Below are 17,500 nucleotides of genomic sequence, written 5' to 3'. Positions count from 1 at the left end.
TTGTTAAGTGACTTTTTTTGGGTGGATTCGGTCTTGCACGTGGAGGGTTTGGGTGTGGGCTTTGGTTGGTGTGGCGCTCTCGTCGGGGGGTGCAGTCTGCGGCGAAGGTGCCTTAACCGGCACCAGGAGGCGGGGTTACGCGAGCCTCACACAGTGCATCTTCGCAGCAGTTTTATGATTGCTCAGCACAAGAAATACGTTACACACATACAGTTGTTGACAAAATACACTGTACATTAGCAGTGTACAACCCTGCCCTCTCACACATCAAACCCGGGGGCGGGGTTTGGTGGTAGCGGGGTGTATAATGTAGCCCGGAAGAGTTAGGGATGCATGGGATTCTGGGTATTTGTTCTGCTGTGTTTATGTTGTGTTACGGTGCGGATGTTCTCCCAAAATGTGTTTGTCATTCTTGTTTGGTGTGGGTTCACAGCGTGGCGCATATTAGTAAGAGTGTTAAAGTTGTTTAAATCGCCACCGTCAGTGTAACCTGTATGGCTATTGACCAAGTATGCCTTGCAGTCACTTACGTGTTTAGAACGAAACCCCATACAACACGTGGCTGGGCCAGCACGCAGATAGTATGGTGAAAAAAGCTGACGCGACTACAGGTTGTAAAGGACGCTAAAGGCAGTGCATTCACGGCACGCTCTCACTATTGTTGTCCTGGTGAAAATCGGGGAATGTTAGCCCCGGAAGATTTTCGGGAGAGGCACTGAAATCCGGAAGTCTCCCGGAATAATCGGGGGGGTCGGCAAGTAAGCAGCTGAGCCGCATCAGAGTGATTAAAGAGCCGCATGCAACGTATTGCAAACAAAGATGTAATGTCTGCCGTCTGCATTTCACTGTTTCAGGTATAAAACTATGGAGGAACATCATGGAGATCTTGGATGAGAAGGATGGAGTCGATACGGAACTTCTGGTTTATGGAATGACACTCGTCAACAAGGTTAGTTTGCAGATGAAGACAGAATGATACATTTTGGACAACTGAGTTTGTGTGCATAGTTTAGGGAAGGTTCTTTGATATAACATGAATGTGCCTTATTTTCACAAAGCAAGGAGGTAAAGGGCTTGCCTGAGTTTGGAGTGGAAGAACAAAATCAAACACAACTTGAACAGAGATAGTGTCCAACATGCGTGAATTTACAAATGTTATTTTGGAGACCAGCTTTATAACCTCAGCGTCCTCTGCAGCGGACATTTGTGTTTTAACCAAAAACAAATGTCCGCTGCAGAGGAAGCTGGTTCTCAGTCTTTATCACTTCCTGTAAGTGTAACGGCTTGTAATCTCATGTAATCATGGAATCTCCTTCATGTTCAGAGGTGGGTAGAGTGGCCAACAATTGTACACAAGTAAGAGAGCGTTACTTTAGAGCATCCATCCATTTTCTACCGGCTTGTCCCTTTTGGGGTTGCGGGGGGTGCTGGAGCCTATCTCAGCTGCATTCGGGCGGAAGGCGGGGTACACCTACTTTAGAGCAATTCTTCTCAAATAGAGGGGTGCGCTGCGAACGCCAGGGGGGTGCTTGTGACCCTGGAAAAAATGCTTTATCATGCTTCAAACCTTCAAAATGTTGTCCACTACAAAACATGCTCATTGTAGCCATTCATTAATCCTGATATCCTCATTTTGATTTAAAAAAAAAAATTAGTGCAAATTGTTTTATTCATTTTTGTTTTGTAGGTTAAAGTGTCGTATATATTGTTCTACTTAGATAATACGGTAAATGTATTATTATTTATTGAGTTTATTTAGTTAAACATTTTCAATATCAAATGTTAAGCGTAAATAAAGATTTTAAAAAATATTTCTTTAAATCTTTTCTGTTACAGACTAAACAAAAATGTTAAAGGTATTCTTTGTTGTAAGTTGATCTGTATTTTGTTCTTTTTTCTTTCATGTTAAAAAGGATAGTGTTACGCAGAGGTGTACTTATAGCAATTTCATGGACAAATTATTAGGGATGTCCGATAATGGCTTTTTGCCGATATCCGATATTCCGATATTGTCCAACTCTTTAATTACCGATACCGATATCAACCGATATATACAGTCGTGGAATTAACACATTATTATGCCTAATTTGGACAACCAGGTATGGTGAAGATAAGGTACTTTTTTTTTTTTTAATTAATAAAATAAAATAATTAAAAAATTAAAACATTTTCTTGAATAAAAAAGAAAGTAAAACAATATAAAAACAGTTACATTTAAACTAGTGATGAATGAAAATTAGTAAAATTAACTGTTAAAGGTTAGTACTATCATGTGTGCCATGTGTGCTTATCCCTGGCAGACTGTATTGATATATATTGATATATAATGTAGGATACCAGAATATTAATAACAGAAAGAAACAACCCTTTTGTGTGAATGAGTGTGAATGGGGGAGGGAGTTTTTTTTGGGTTGGTGCACTAATTGTAAGTGTATCTTGTGTTTTTTATGTTGATTTAATTTAAAAAAAAATAAAAAAAAATTTAAAAAACGATATCGATAATTTCCGATATTACTTTTGAATGCATTTATCGGCCGATAATATCGGCCTGACAGAAAATAATTGAGAAGCACTGCTTTAGAGTAATGTGACTCAAGGAAAAATTAAAAGTAGTCATCCAAATAATTACTTTAGTACTCAGTAAAAAAATAAAATAAATAACTACCCAAATACTGTGCAACTTGTTAGTAATTTCTGATTTATTAATAGCTATTTTTAATAGTACTTGCACTTCAACTGTAGTCGGGCTGTAATACAAAAGATTTTACAACCACTTAGGATGTTAGGGTTATGGTATGAGTTTTGAACATGCATACAATTACAACATGATACATCACAATTTCCAGTTTCTCTTTTCAACATGTTCAAAAAGGAGTAGAAAGAAGCAGAGCTAATTTAATCCTACCCCTTTTCCGTTACATAGCAGTTGCTAACACTTTTGTTCACTTCCTGTTCTCTATTTAATTACAATGTACTCCATAAATAATAACATTAAAAAACAATAAATAAATAAATAGTGAAATAAGTTGTATTTTATATGATGTGATGAACAAGACTATCCATAAATTCAGAATGTTTATCACGGTTCTTCTTCTTTGTACTTTGTAAACACTTTGAGTTTAAGCAGTTTCTCAAATTGGATCATATTAGTACCCTGTTTGATTTCTTTACTTAATCCATTCCATAATTTAATCCCACATACAGATGTACTAAAGGTTTTAAGTGTCGTACGTGCATACAAATGTTCTATGTTACTTTTTTTTTCTTTCTAAGGTTATAGTTCTCTCTGTTGAAAACAATTGTTGTACATTCTTGGGTAGCAGGTTATGGTTTGCTATGTACATAATTTTGTCTGTTTGTAAATTCACTTCATGGTGGAATTTCAATATTGTCAATAAATAAAGAGTTTGTATGTTCTCTATATCCAACATTATGTATAATCCTAACTGACATTTTTCTTAACACCGTTAGTGACTGAAGCATACATTTGTAGTTGTTTCCCCATATTTCTACACAATAACTCAGATATGGTAACACTAGCAAGCAGTAAAGAATATAAAGTGGTTTTTGGTCTAATACACATTTTGCTTTATTCATTATTGATCTATTTCTTGCCACCTTATGTTGTGTATGTTTTATGAGATTTCCAGTTCCTTTTTTTTAATCAATAATTACACCTACAAATTTGATTTCATTTACTCAATGTCTATTCCGTCTATTTGTATTTGTGTATGTCTTTTTCTTCTACTGTTACCAAATAGCATTAGTTTAGTTTTACTGAGGTTTAATGATAGTGTGTTTTTGTCAAACCCTTTTGTTTAATTTATTTATTTATTCAGTTATTATTTGTATTAGATTCTGTGTGTTCTCTCCTAAACAACACACTGTTGTATCGTCCACAAATAATACTAACTTTAAATATTTTGTTGTAAACGTTAGCATTTGCGTAACTAAATCAACCAAAAAAAATGTATTCAACTTCTGCAACATGTTTTCTCTCATAGGAAGTGGGATTTGTGTAGACTAAATGTGAACATATCTACAGACACAAATAAATGAATAGTAGAATATGAATACAAATAAATGTTATTTTTTCTCATTTTTAAGTAAACATTGAAGAGTTGTGCTGCCTCGTCTGACGTCATGTCACTTTTTACAATGTGTAGTTTGAGTGTGGTCATGTGACTGCAAGCCTTCGTGTGATTGGTGAAATAGTCAAACGTCACTAGTGCTTACGTTGGATTGGTGCAATTGAGTCGTGTGACAGTGTCCGCTGCAAAAAGTCGCTCTAAAGAGCCAAAATTATGTCTTTGCAAGCAGTAATCAATAGATCATAATTAATGATGATATAAATAAATGTAGCGATCGGAATGAAACTCAATGTAACTAGCCTTTGTTTTGTTTTTCTTAAAAAAATAGTAAAAAACGTAAAAAAGTATGTTCCTTTTAAACTACTCTGACAAGTACATTTTATGTGAAAAGTTACTTATGTAAATGTAATGGGCGCGGCCACTGCTGCTGCTCACTGCTCCCCTCGCCTCCCAGTTGGTGAAGGTGATGGGTCAAATGCAGAGGATAATCTCACCACACCTAATGTGTGTGTGTGACAATCATTGGTACTTTAACTTTAACTTGAACAGAGTAAATGTAACACATACTCATCTCATTAGGCCTTAGTATTCCCTGAGGAACATAGGCCGCCCACGAAAGCCTTCCATCCGTTCCGATCTTGTGCCCTTCGGTCGAGTTGTTGCCATGACAGCCCCTCAGCCCTCATCTTCTGTTCCGTGCTTCTTCTCCAGGTTGTTCTTGGTCTCCCTCTGTTTCTTTTTCCCTGTGGGTTCCATGTTAGTGCCTGTTTGGTGATTGATAGATGGATAGATAGATAGATAGATAGATAGATAGATAGTACTTTATTGATTCCTTCAGGAGAGTTCCCTCAGGAAAATTTAAATTCCAGCAGCAGTGTACAAAATTGTAAAAAGTAAAAAGTAAATAATGGGGGTATAAATGGAAACAAAATAGAAAAATATTACAATAGAATTAAAAATAAAAAGCAACAATGAGAATAAAAATATAACAGTAAAATAAGAATATAACAAGAGAAACTAGGCAGTAGTAACCATGTTATGAAAAAGTATTGCACTGTTATTGTTTTGCATCCCCTGTCATCCTAGTACCCCCCCTCCCTCCCAGAGAGGAGTTGTACAGTCTAATGGCGTGTGGGACAAAGGAGTTTTTGAGTCTATTAGTCCTACACTTGGGATGAAGCAGTCTAGCACTGAACAGGCTCCTCTGGCTACTGACAACGGTATGCAGAGGGTGACTGGCATCATCCAGGATGCTCACTAGTTTTTCCACAGTCCTCTTCTCTGCCACCGTCACCAGTGAGTCCAGTTTTATTCCCATCGTAGAACCGGCCCGCCTGATCAGTTTCTTCAGTCCGGAGCTGTCCTTCTTAGATATACTGCCCCCCCAGCACACTACGATGTAGTACAGAACACTGGCAACCACAGACTGGTAGTACATCCACAAGAGTTTTTTACAGATGTTGGAGTGCAGCCTCCTCAGGAAGTACAGCCTGCTCTGGTCCGTGTTAACAGTCCAGTCCAGCTTATTGTCCACCCATACCCCGAGGTACTTGAATGAGTCCACGGTCTGTACCTCGACTCCCTCGATCACAATAGGTTGTGACCTTGGACTCGACCTCCCAAAGTCAATGACCAGCTCCTTGGTCTTTGACGGATTGAGCTGCAAGAGGTTCCTGTGGCACCAGACAACAAAGTCCCTCACCAGCCTCCGAAACTCCTCCTCTCTGCCGTCCCTGATGCACCCGACGATGGCTATGTCATCCGCGTACTTCTGGATGTGACACAGCTCTGAGTTGTAGCAGAAGTCAGCGGTGTACAGGGTGAAGAGAAGAGGGGCCAGCACCGTTCCCTGCGGTGCTCCGGTGCTGCTGATCACAGTGTCAGATGTGATGTCCTTCAGTCTGACGTACTGTAGCCTATCGGTGATTTATTGGGTTTTCTGAGTGTGTGGCCTATCCAGCTCCACTTCCTTCTCCTGATTTGCAGTTCCACTGGTTCTTGTTTGGTGAGTTCCCACAGGGTGGTGATGGTGTCTGGCCAGTAGACTCCTAGGACCCGACAGAGGCAACGGTTTACGAATGTCTGTAGTTTATTGAGTATGCTATTGGTGGTTTTCCATGTTTCTGATCCGTACAGCAGAATGGATTTGACATTTGAGTTAAATATTTTCAGTTTGGTTTTGAGAGAAATGTTTTTTGCTCTCCATATTTTGTTTAGTATGTTGAATGATGTTCTTGATTTCCCTATTCTGGATTTGACATCTTCATCTGCCCCTCCATCTACACTGATTATGCTCCCCAAGTATGTAAAACTGACTACCTCCTCTAATTGATTATGGTCCATTGTTATTGGTGTACTGTTCTTGTTATTGATGCGCATGACCTTTGTTTTTTGTGAATTGATCTTAAGCCCAAGAAATGCAGCAGTTCTTTGTAGTTTTTGTGATTTGTCCTGCATCTGTTGACCCGTACTACCCACCTCTATTTAAGGCAACAACAAGATGAAGTCTTATTTTAGTGTGTTTGTCCTGAAGACGCTGGCAGGTCTCCCTGACCAAGACTCCTACTACGACATGGTGGACTGTCTGGAGGAGCAAGGTATCGAGGTGGTGACACAGAGACACCTGAGCAGGAAGGGTACCGATCTGGACCTGGTAGAGCAGTTAAACATCTACGAGGTCAGGAGGTCTACCTGTCGTTATCATTCAAAGGTAAATTGAATTATGACAGTAAGTTGACCTTTCCTTTGTCCTAATTGTCCCCAGACGTCTCTCCGGCATGAAGACGGCGACGACGAGACGCACCTACCTCCCAGCGGCAAAAAAGATCGGCGCCGGTCGAGTGTGGGCGGCACCAACGAGCGGCGCGGCCTGGAGAGACGACGCAGCCGCAGACATTCGCTCCAAAACAGCAGAGGTCCCGCCTCAGCCCCAGCGTCGCCCTGCAGCCCCCACGGCTACGGCTTACTACCCTTTGGTGGTCAACGTGTTGAAGACATCACTGAAAGGTTAGGAGGATCAGAACTTTGTGTCCATTTTGACTTAAACAATGTCTGACATGGTTATTCTGAATATACAGTAGCAATTTTAACAATTGTTACATATTAGTCACAGTACAAAACAACACAGAAAAAAATTGAACTAAGATGGCTGGAACAGGGATACAATATTTAACTAGATTGTTTTGGGGGCCACATTTGCAGAAAGCTTAGAACCGGGGGGGCCGGACTTCTCACTTCACTATTATTCTCATTTTGTATATTTCTGAGAACCCGCATCCTCTACAGTAGCCGTTGATTTTGGTCTATTTATTTTGAGGAGACCTCTCTAGGACAGGATTTTAGTGTTTTTAAGACAAACTGTAGAAAATGGATGCATGGAAAATTCTGCTGAAAAAAATGTGAGTCTCTCACAAGTTTTTTTAAACTAAACTCGCGGGCTACCAGTTGAATAGCTCAAATGATGAAAAAGAGAGGACTTAAAATAGAACCTTGAGGAACACCACTAGTATAACTAAAGATGTTGAACAAATGACTACTGACTGAAGTAAACAAGCCTAGATTACAATTCGAAAAAAATGTTTAACTGCCAAAAAAGAGAGGACTTAAAGGGATGCCTTGAGGAACGCCTCAGTTGTTTAAATCACAGGTTTGGACCCCGGTGTTCTATGTTTGCTAGCAAGGTTAAAATGTCAATGCAAGGATCTGCTAATGTGTTAACAGTGGTCCAAGTTCCTCTATACATCAGGAGCACTCTGGTGTTTTTAGGAATGTGCTGCAAAAATGTTTGTGTCCCAAGTTTTGAACTGGGACACAAACACTTGTACACTACACATCGTACATTACGATGCCTTTGATCGCGCCCCCTCTCCAACATCTTCTGATTTAAAATGTGTTGGCAAAGATTTATCACATATAATACAAAAATGGTATCATTCCCAAGCCGGATTTGGCCCTTGGCCCACAAGTTGAGAAGCCCTGGCCTAAAGGCACAATGCCACATCAACAGATGTAGTTAATACTAGACATGTCCCGATCCTGATCATGGAATTAACTCATCCGCAATCGAGCCCAGCCGACATGCAGGAGTTGTATGAATTTTCAGGAAGATGCATGTCTTGCCAGAACACCGGCTCGAATTTGAGGGCAACCTGCAACAAACGCGTAGTTTATCATCGTTTATCTACAGTGCTTAGATGCTATACTAATCCTCACCACCGTGGCGAAAAATAAATCAAGTTTCTTCCTATTATCATTATCACTGGAGGACTAGAGGAGAAGGAATGGCGAAGCATGCAATACACACACACCAGGCAGGATGACACAAGAAGCTAGCAGCTGAAGCTTGAATGTAAAATAGGGGTAATCGATCCAGATATCAATACCATTGATACCTAATGTAATATCAATAAATAAACAATACTAAAGTGATTATATCGATATTTTTATTTGTTGATACAAAATCTTTTTTGGGTTGTTTTTGTTAATGTTTACAGTAACAAGTCTCTGGATTCAGGAATGCAGGATACAGGAAGGCTTTAAGGGCAACATGATTTAAATGGGGGTGCAATAGTTTATGCTTTTGTTTAGGTTTTATGCACTTTATTTTGTTTAAAAAAATGGTATGTAGCATTCAATACCACAAATATAATACATCAGAATTACAACAATACTGGCAAATTCTAATTTTATTGAGATAAGCTTTATAAAAATGTGTTGTTTGTGTATAGTCATACGCTATAAAACATTATCAGTTTTATAATGTATTGTCAAAGTAACGGATTGGGACTCGAAAGTTGATTGACTCTAAGCCAAAATACCAGATCGAATCGGATGCCAAAAATGTTGATGGGGACATCGCAAGTATGGATATACAAACCCTGTTTCCATATGAGTTGTGAAATTGTGTTAGATGTAAATATTAACGGAATACAATGATTTGCAAATCATTTTCAACCCATATTCAGTTGAATATGCTACAAAGACAATATATTTGATGTTCAAACTGATAAACATTTTTTTTTTGCAAATAATCATTAACTTTAGAATTTGATGACAGCAACACGTGACAAAGAAGTTGGGAAAGGTGGCAATAAATACTGATAAAGTTGAGGAATGCCCATCAAACACTTATTTGGAACATCCCACAGGTGAACAGGCAAATTGGGAACAGGTGGGTGCCATGATTGGGTATAAAAGTAGATTCCATGAAATGCTCAGTCATTCACAAACAAGGATGGGGCGAGGGTCACCACTTTGTAAACAAATGCGTGAGCAAATTGTTGAACAGTTTAAGAAAAACCTTTCTCAACCAGCTATTGTAAGGAATTTAGGGATTTCACCATCTACCGTCCGTAATATCATCAAAGGGTTCAGAGAATCTGGAGAAGTCACTGCACGTAAGCAGCTGAGCCTGTGACCTTTGATCCCTCAGGCTGTACTGCATCAACAAGCGACATCAGTGTGTAAAGGATATCACCACATGGGCTCCAGAACACTTCAAAAACCCACTGTCAGTAACTACAGTTGGTCGCTACATCTGTATGTGCAAGTTAAAACTCTCCTATGCAAGGCGAAAACCGTTTATCAACAACACCCAGAAATGCCGTCGGCTTCGCTGGGCCTGAGCTCATCTAAGATGGACTGATACAAAGTGGAAAAGTGTTCTGTGGTCTGACGAGTCCACATTTCAAATTGTTTTTGGAAACTGTGGACGTCGTGTCCTCCGGACCAAAGAGGAAAAGAACCATCCAGATTGTTATAGGCGCTAAGTTGAAAAGCCAGTATCTGTGATGGTATGGGGGTGTATTAGTGCCCAAGACATGGGTAACTTACACATCTGTGAAGGCGCCATTAATGCTGAAAGGTACATACAGGTTTTGGAGCAACATATGTTGCCATCCAAGCAACGTTACCATGGATGCCCCTGCTTATTTCAGCAAAACAATGCCAAGGCACGTGTTACATCAACGTGGCTTCATAGTAAAAGAATGCGGGTACTAGACTGGCCTGCCTGTAGTCCAGAGCTGTCTCCCATTGAAAATGTGTGGCACATTATGAAGCCTAAAATACCACAACGGAGACCCCCGGACTGTTGACCAACTTAAGCTGTACATCAAGCAAGAATGGGAAAGAATTCCACCTGAGAAGCTTAAAAAATGTGTCTCCTCAGTTCCCAAACATTTACTGAGTGTTGTTAAAAGGAAAGGCCATGTAACTCAGTGGTGAACATGCCCTTTCCCAACTACTTTGGCACGTGTTGCAGCCATGAAATTCTAAGTTAATTATTATTTGCAAAAAAAAATAAAGTTTATGAGTTTGAACATCGAATATGTTGTCTTTGTAGTGCATTCAATTGAATATGGGTTGAAAAGGATTTGCAAATCATTGTATTCCATTTATATTTACATCGAACACAATTTCCCAACTCATATGGAAACGGGGTTTGTACTTTTATTACACATAATAATTGTACCACGTAGCAGCAAGGCAGTGGTGGCAATGCATTTTCTATTCAATGCAGAGCAGGGATTCCATTTTAAATTTGGGAAATATCTGGGTGTACATTTCCAACTGTGAATTGGTATAGCTCCGTGTATTCAAACTTTCAACTGATCACTGCCACCAAAAATGCATCACATCCAAAGCGGCCACTCTCAAAGTATTACACACCTATTAGACCTTCTGGTAGCTCCCAGGTCCGGTCATGTGATACCGGCCCAACACAGGAAACTCTTGCGGCCTTTGAAGATCACCGTTTTCCATTTTGCTAATGAAACCCAGCAGGCCCGTGCGAGGAATGGATTTGACAAGCAAACGAGACTCACGTGTGAGGATGTAGTACTAGAAATAAAACAGGAGATATTTAATCTCCTGCAGTCTTCACGCTCCCATCATCCAACCACTCAACTTCCTGTCGCTCGCAATCACTAACACATTGTTGCAATATTTCACATATCTGTCCATGGTTACCTCTGCCAAGGATGCTACACCTTCACTGTTGTGGGTTCATGACTTTTTCTCTTGTATTACCAACATAATTAAAGAAAATAACATGATAGGAAAAGTTGCACTTGAAATGATACAACCCTCATTGTAAATGACATTTCACATAGAAAATAGTGACTCATTGACTTTGCAATGATGCTTGCTGACTAGTTTAAAACCTTTAAGTTACTTGGCAGAGGTCTGAGCATATTGCCTGATGTGGCGATAATTCACTAACATTCTTGCACCTGTCTTCTTGCGTGCTGCATGTGTGTGCTGTTTTAGTGTTTCCCTCGGAGTTATAATAATAAGGTGTAAATCAAAACTACAATGATTCTATACATTTGTGCAAGTTAAACACCTGTTAAACTGCATTTATGTGTGTAAGTATGCACTTTTTTCATGTAGTTGATGGCTTTGAGAAGTGAAAAAAGTGTGTGGTCCAATATTCCTAAACTTTATATGGGAAACACTGTTTGGTTTGGCCGCCATGTTTGTGTTGTCTTCAAAGTCATGTTTGCTTCTGTGTGTTTTGACTTTGCCTCCATTCCTACATCCTCCCTTTCCTCCTTTCAACCCTCGAACCGTACCCTGCCACAGAGACGAGGAGGAGGAAGGAGAGGAGGACGAGGAGGAGGAGGAGGAAGAGTCAGATGATGAATGTCATCCAGACACTGAGTCCTCTAGGCAGGAAACTCGCAGGTATTGTAGGTTGATAACCCCTAAGTAGGATACAACCCATTACTCTCTTATGCTATAAAGTATAATATACGTATATGGTAGAAGCCCGCCCATTTGCAGTTCGGCAGTCGCATTTTAATTATCGTATTTTTTTACTATAAGGCACACTTAAAATCCTTTCAGTTCTTCTACAATCGACAGTGCGACTTATAAACCGGTGCCCCTAATGTACGGTTTAATTCTGGTTGTGCTTACCGACCTCAAAGCTGTTTTATTTGGCACATGGTGTAATGATAAATGTGACCAGTAGATGGCAGTCCCACATAAGAGATACGTGTGGACTGCAGACTGACAGACGCCTGTTCAATAAATGACGCTAGCTCGTGTCCGTAAGCAAGCAACACCAAAACTTTTGGTAAGCTACGAAGCCACATTGCTTAAAGTATTGTCGGTGCATTACGGATACCATAGTCAGAAGTACTGTGCTTCAACATAAACGTATTATTATGGTGTGTGTATAAGGACCCCAAAATGGCACCTGTTAGGAGACATATTATCTGTTTCACAATATTATGCAAAACCAACTTTTCTTACCCATTGGTACCTAGTGATGTGTATTTGGATCTTCATAAGTCCCAAATGTCTGTGTGCGCCCACCATTGTAGTCCATAACCTCGTTCTTTGTCTCTATCTTCTTGTTATGGGTCATTCATCGTCTGCTGTTGCCATTTTTAATATAAAGTAGCGTACGGTTCTAACTTATATCTGTACCATGAATTCATTAACGTGGACCCCGACTTAAACAAGTTGAAAAACGTATTCGGGTGTTACCATTTAGTGCTCAATTGTACGGAATATGTACTGTACTGTGCAATCTACTAATACAAATCTCAATCAATCAATGTCAGTAGACTCGCTATGGAAGCGCTAAAAACTACCAGTACAACAAAGATGACGCTGTTGAATTGGAGCCATGTAAATAAGCCCCCAATAAACGGCGCATCCTGAAGAGATGGTCAGAAAGCATCTTTAAGATGGTCTGTAAAACAAAATCTATGCAACATTTTGACAAAAAAAAACACCATTACATGTTATGTAGACCACAAAGAAGTTTTTTAAATGTAGAAAAAAAATCATAATACAACTCCTTTTAATGCGCCTTATAATCCGGTGCACCTTTTATATTAGACTTAGACTTCCTTTTTATTGTCATTCAAATTTGAACTTTACAGCACAGATAAGAACGAAATTTCGTTACATTAGGTCATGGTAGTGCAGGATAAAAAAGCAATAAGGTGCATATATAAATAAATAAATATATATAAATAATATATAAATATATATATATAATAAATAAATATATATAAATATATATATATCAAATAAATAAATATATATAAATAATATATAAATATATATATATATATATATATAATAAATAAATATATATAAATATATATATCAAATAAATAAATATATATAAATATGTATAAATAAATAAATAGATTACTGTACAAATAAATATATTGCACTTTTCCACATGCGTCCACGTTTATGGATGTATGTTATATTGTCTTTTTTATTCCAGTGAGTTAATCCATTTTGGGGGGAGTTGAGGGGATAATTTAATTATGATGCGTTCAAGAGTCTTACGGCCTGAGGGAAGAAGCTGTTACAGAACCTGGAGGTTCTGCTTCGGAGGCTGCGGAACCTCTTTCTAGAGTCCAGCAGTGAAAACAGTCCTTGGTGGGGGTGGGAGGAGTCTTTGCAGATTTTCTGAGCCCTGGTCAGGCAGCGGCTTTTTGCGATCTCCTAGATAGGAAGAAGAGGAGTCCTGATGATCTTTTCCCCCGTCCTCACCACTCTCTGGAGAGACTTCCAGTCTGAGGCACTGCAGGCTCCAGTCCAGACAGAGGCTCTCTATAGTGCCTCTGTAGAATGTGCTGAGAATGGGGGGAAGGAGCTGTGCTCTTTTCATCCGACGCAAAAAGTGCATGCGCTGCTGAGCTCTTTTTACAAGAGCTCCGGTATGTAGGGACCAGGTTATATTGTCAGTTATCTGCACCCCCAGGAACTTGGTGCTGCTTACCATCTCCACTGCTGGGCCGTTGATGTAGAGCGGAGTCTATATGAAAATAGACCTGAATAGACCCGCTCATTGGCAGTGCGCCTTATAATCCGGTCCAAAAAATACGATAAGACGTTTTAGGAGCAATTAAAATGCAAAGTAGTTTCGATGGCGCTACCTACAGGGGGGAAAAAACACTGCAGCTATGAATCCAGCAGAGGGCGCTGATTCACAAGTCAATTCACTAAACACTTCCTGCAGGAAGATGCTTTGATATCGCGTAACTGCATACTAGTTGTTTGTTAATGCGTAAAAATGAATTTCAAATGTTAACTGTGTGAGACATGTATAGGGTTCACAGTATCAAAAAAAGGCCTTTTAGGTCTTGTGTCCATTATTCCATTATTATCGTTTTAAAGTATTTGTATTGGCACCTAACCCCCACAAATTGTGAGTTCGACTGAATCGTATAGTGCTACTCCTAATGTGTTTTAGAGCAGTCTTTTTTTCACATGTTGCATTGTAACATGTTAGTGTATACCACTAAAAACAAACGCTTGTTAGCTTACTTTATTGCTGTGCCTTCTGTGCCTAAATGGAACATACATTGGGCCCGATCCACCTACGATTTGCGTGCAAAGCTGACTTACTAAGCTCGTGCGCAGAGGATTGCGTCTCTTAAATGAGCAAAACACAATTCAGTGCAATCCATTTAGCGCAGTGTTTCTTAACCATAGGGCTGAAAGTGCCCCGCACAGGGCCGTCAAGAAATATCTACTTCTAGCAGTCGTCCGTATGTGACTCAGGTGCAATACACTTTTTCACCACTTGTGGCAATAATGACAATATCAAGCCGACAGAAGAAGTCTGGAACAAAAATCAGACATTTCTTAACTGCAAAAATGATGATTAAAGTGGTGAAGCTGCATTTTCATTTGCACTTTAATTTTATTGACTGTTTATTTAAGAAAAAAAAATCTTTTGTCATTAATTTAGATTATTGTAGAATTTTACATAATTGTTTGTAAAAAAAAAAAAAAGAAAAATCATCAGTTGTTAATGGGCTTCTTCTTCTGCAGTATATTTAGTTAGTACTTATTTTTCTAATCAGCCTGACCTGAGCTTAAGGTTTATGAGTTAAATAAATAATAATATTTGTGTTTAACACATGCTTTCACGTCATTTGACAAGATTAACCTCTTAAGTATGTTAGATATAATTATTTAATTCGATTAAAATTAAATCTTAGTATATCCCCTGCAACAAACCTACTAATAGTACACACAATTGTATAGTTTGCACACGCTGTAAAGCACATGTTATTTGGATCTTAGTAAATCAGGCCTGTTTTCCTCTGTGATGCAGTGGTCCATTTTCTAGCTGCCCTCAATCTCCTCTCGGATAAAATGTGTCCTTTAATACCGCTGTGTCGATACAGGAGACCCTCGTTCTCCATTGTAGTTGTTCGTTAGCGTGTGTGGTTTTGGCGTATGTGTTCAGTGCATGATTATGGCAGTTTCCTGCAATAACAACACTACTGCCGTGCCATCTCTCATAACTCTCATTTTCAGATTTCATCTTCTTTTATGCTGTAGTACTGTGTTTTTCATCACTCTTACTAAAAACACTCATAATAATTTGTCTGACATGTAAAAAGATATGCAAATATTACTTTCCAAAACAAAGAAACTTCTTCTACCAAACATATTCTCTGAGTTGTAGAACAAATATATCATAATAGCAACTGGATGGACAATATGCTTGACTTTGCAATATAAAACAGTTATGGTTAAACCAATTTTAGTTGTGTGCTGGATGCAAATGAATGTTTGGGACATTTTTATGACATTGCAGTAGTAATTAGCAGGAAAATATTGTACACAATATGCAGAACATATTGTACACAATATTGTGAGAACCAATCAATCATGTCTTATAATAAAAATAATACTTCACAAAAAATACTTAAGTGCAGTTTTGTAACATTACTAGAATACTTTTCCCTATTTTAAGCTCCATTATAGTTGATTATGATTTCATGCATTACTTATTACTTACACTGCTGCTTCCATCCACTGTCTTCTTCTCTTCTGTGTCTCTTGTCCTCTTTATATTCCTTCCATCGCCAGTGTGACAGAAACATCTAACCCTCTTAGAAAAAGCTGCTGGTCTGAAAGGTAAGAGCAGTTATTGGTCAAGTGATGATTTGTTTTTGTTTGTTTCCTTTAGGAACATAGCTATAGCCATCATCACTCTTTGAATTGTTTATCAGAAATGGTTGTCTTAATTAACCGTTTCTGATATTTTTGCATATTATGAAAATATTATTCTGGAAATATCCTGATTATCCTCCCAAGTTGCTGGAGAACAGAGATGAGTACCTTTCACATTAGAACCGATACAGTACCAATTCCTGGCAGCTGGAAATTGATACAGATACTCAGCATTACTCATTTTCAGTACTTTTGTGTGTGTTATTAAATGTAAATTATTCAATAATGAAATGGTTTTCTTTTTTCAAATGAGCTGACTATAGCTTGTTTTCATATGAGTCTCATTTGCAAGTATTATATTATTTAAAGGACTTAAAATATCTATTTTCGAGATATGGACACAATCAATATTGCTTTGATTGATTGATTCACTACCAATTCAATTAATGCACAGAATGTTGGTGGCACTGTACACCTAGTGGTTAGAGTGTCCGCCCTGAGATCGGTAGGTTGTGAGTTCAAATCCCGGCCAAGTCATACCAAAGACTATAAAAATGGAACCCATTACCTCCCTCCTTTTCTCGTTAGTTTGCGGTGATTTTAGCAATTAATGTACACTTCACAGTACATGTAATATATCACCATGCCGAGTCATACCAAAGACTATAAAAATGGGACCCATTACCTCCCTGCTTGGCACTCAGCATCAAGGGTTGGAATTGGGGGTTAAATCCCCAAAATGATTGGTGGCCACCGCTGCTGCTTACTGCTCCCCTCACCTGCCAGGGGGTGAGGATGATGGGTCAAATGCAGAGGATAATCTCACCACACCTAGTGTGTCTGTGACAATCATTGGTACTTTAACATATGTGATTGGTGTATTCTGTATTTCTCTTTCATGGTTAATTGTTCCTCAGAATGGACACAATAAATGTAACTTTTCTTAATGTTGCTCAGTTGAAACTGTATATTGAAGAGTGATAGATTGATTGTTTGTTTTATAGGATTACTTCCAATGGAAGTCCGTATCCAGGCAGGCACCAAAACCCAACCACCCCCAGCCCTCGCTTCACTAGTACGGCGACCTGCACACCAGAGTCCAAAGCTGACCGGTTAGCATACAGTAGATAGATGGATTAATTATGTACAGTTTGTTCTTTAAATGTTGTGTGCATGCAGACCTGCTATCGGAGGCTTGCTGAGCTCGTCATACAGACAACATCAGGAGTCTCTGGCTGCAGAGAGGGAGAGAAGACGTGTGGAGCGAGAGGAACGTCTGCAGAGGATCGAAAGGGAGGAGAGGAATCGCTTCAAGTTAGTGTCACATTGCAAATCTAAACAATTAGAATGCATGTGAGCTGCAATTGAGTATATTTGACCGTATACACAAGTCTTATCACATCCATTCATTACTCACACAATCATTTTGACTTTTTGCTGTCTCAGTCGAGATTTCGTCGGCA

General features: G+C 39.0%; 1 protein-coding gene across 7 annotated transcripts in view; it reads left to right on the top strand.

Moving 5' to 3' along the window:
* fhod3b (formin homology 2 domain containing 3b) overlaps window positions 1-17,500 on the top strand; it is a 255,607-nt gene that overhangs the window by 201,981 nt on the left and 36,126 nt on the right. For 4 of the 7 annotated variants that reach the window (XM_061953193.1, XM_061953186.1, XM_061953235.2 and 1 more), the window contains 8 exons: window positions 855-949; window positions 6,625-6,768; window positions 6,856-7,097; window positions 11,676-11,777; window positions 15,954-16,001; window positions 17,042-17,149; window positions 17,217-17,351; window positions 17,484-17,500. The exon at window positions 17,484-17,500 is cut by the window's right edge and continues 34 nt beyond it. In XM_061953193.1, coding sequence (XP_061809177.1) covers window positions 855-949; window positions 6,625-6,768; window positions 6,856-7,097; window positions 11,676-11,777; window positions 15,954-16,001; window positions 17,042-17,149; window positions 17,217-17,351; window positions 17,484-17,500 — 891 coding nt within the window. The remainder of the gene's footprint in view (window positions 1-854; window positions 950-6,624; window positions 6,769-6,855; window positions 7,098-11,675; window positions 11,778-15,953; window positions 16,002-17,041; window positions 17,150-17,216; window positions 17,352-17,483) is intronic. The other 3 variants (XM_061953209.1, XM_061953201.1, XM_061953218.1) reach the window with 3 other exon arrangements.

The sequence above is a fragment of the Nerophis lumbriciformis genome, linkage group LG04, assembly GCF_033978685.3.
Source record: "Nerophis lumbriciformis linkage group LG04, RoL_Nlum_v2.1, whole genome shotgun sequence".
Taxonomy (NCBI): Eukaryota; Metazoa; Chordata; class Actinopteri; order Syngnathiformes; family Syngnathidae; genus Nerophis; species Nerophis lumbriciformis.
Note: the sequence above shows the minus strand (reverse complement) of the source record. Positions and strands in the feature narration are given on the sequence as shown.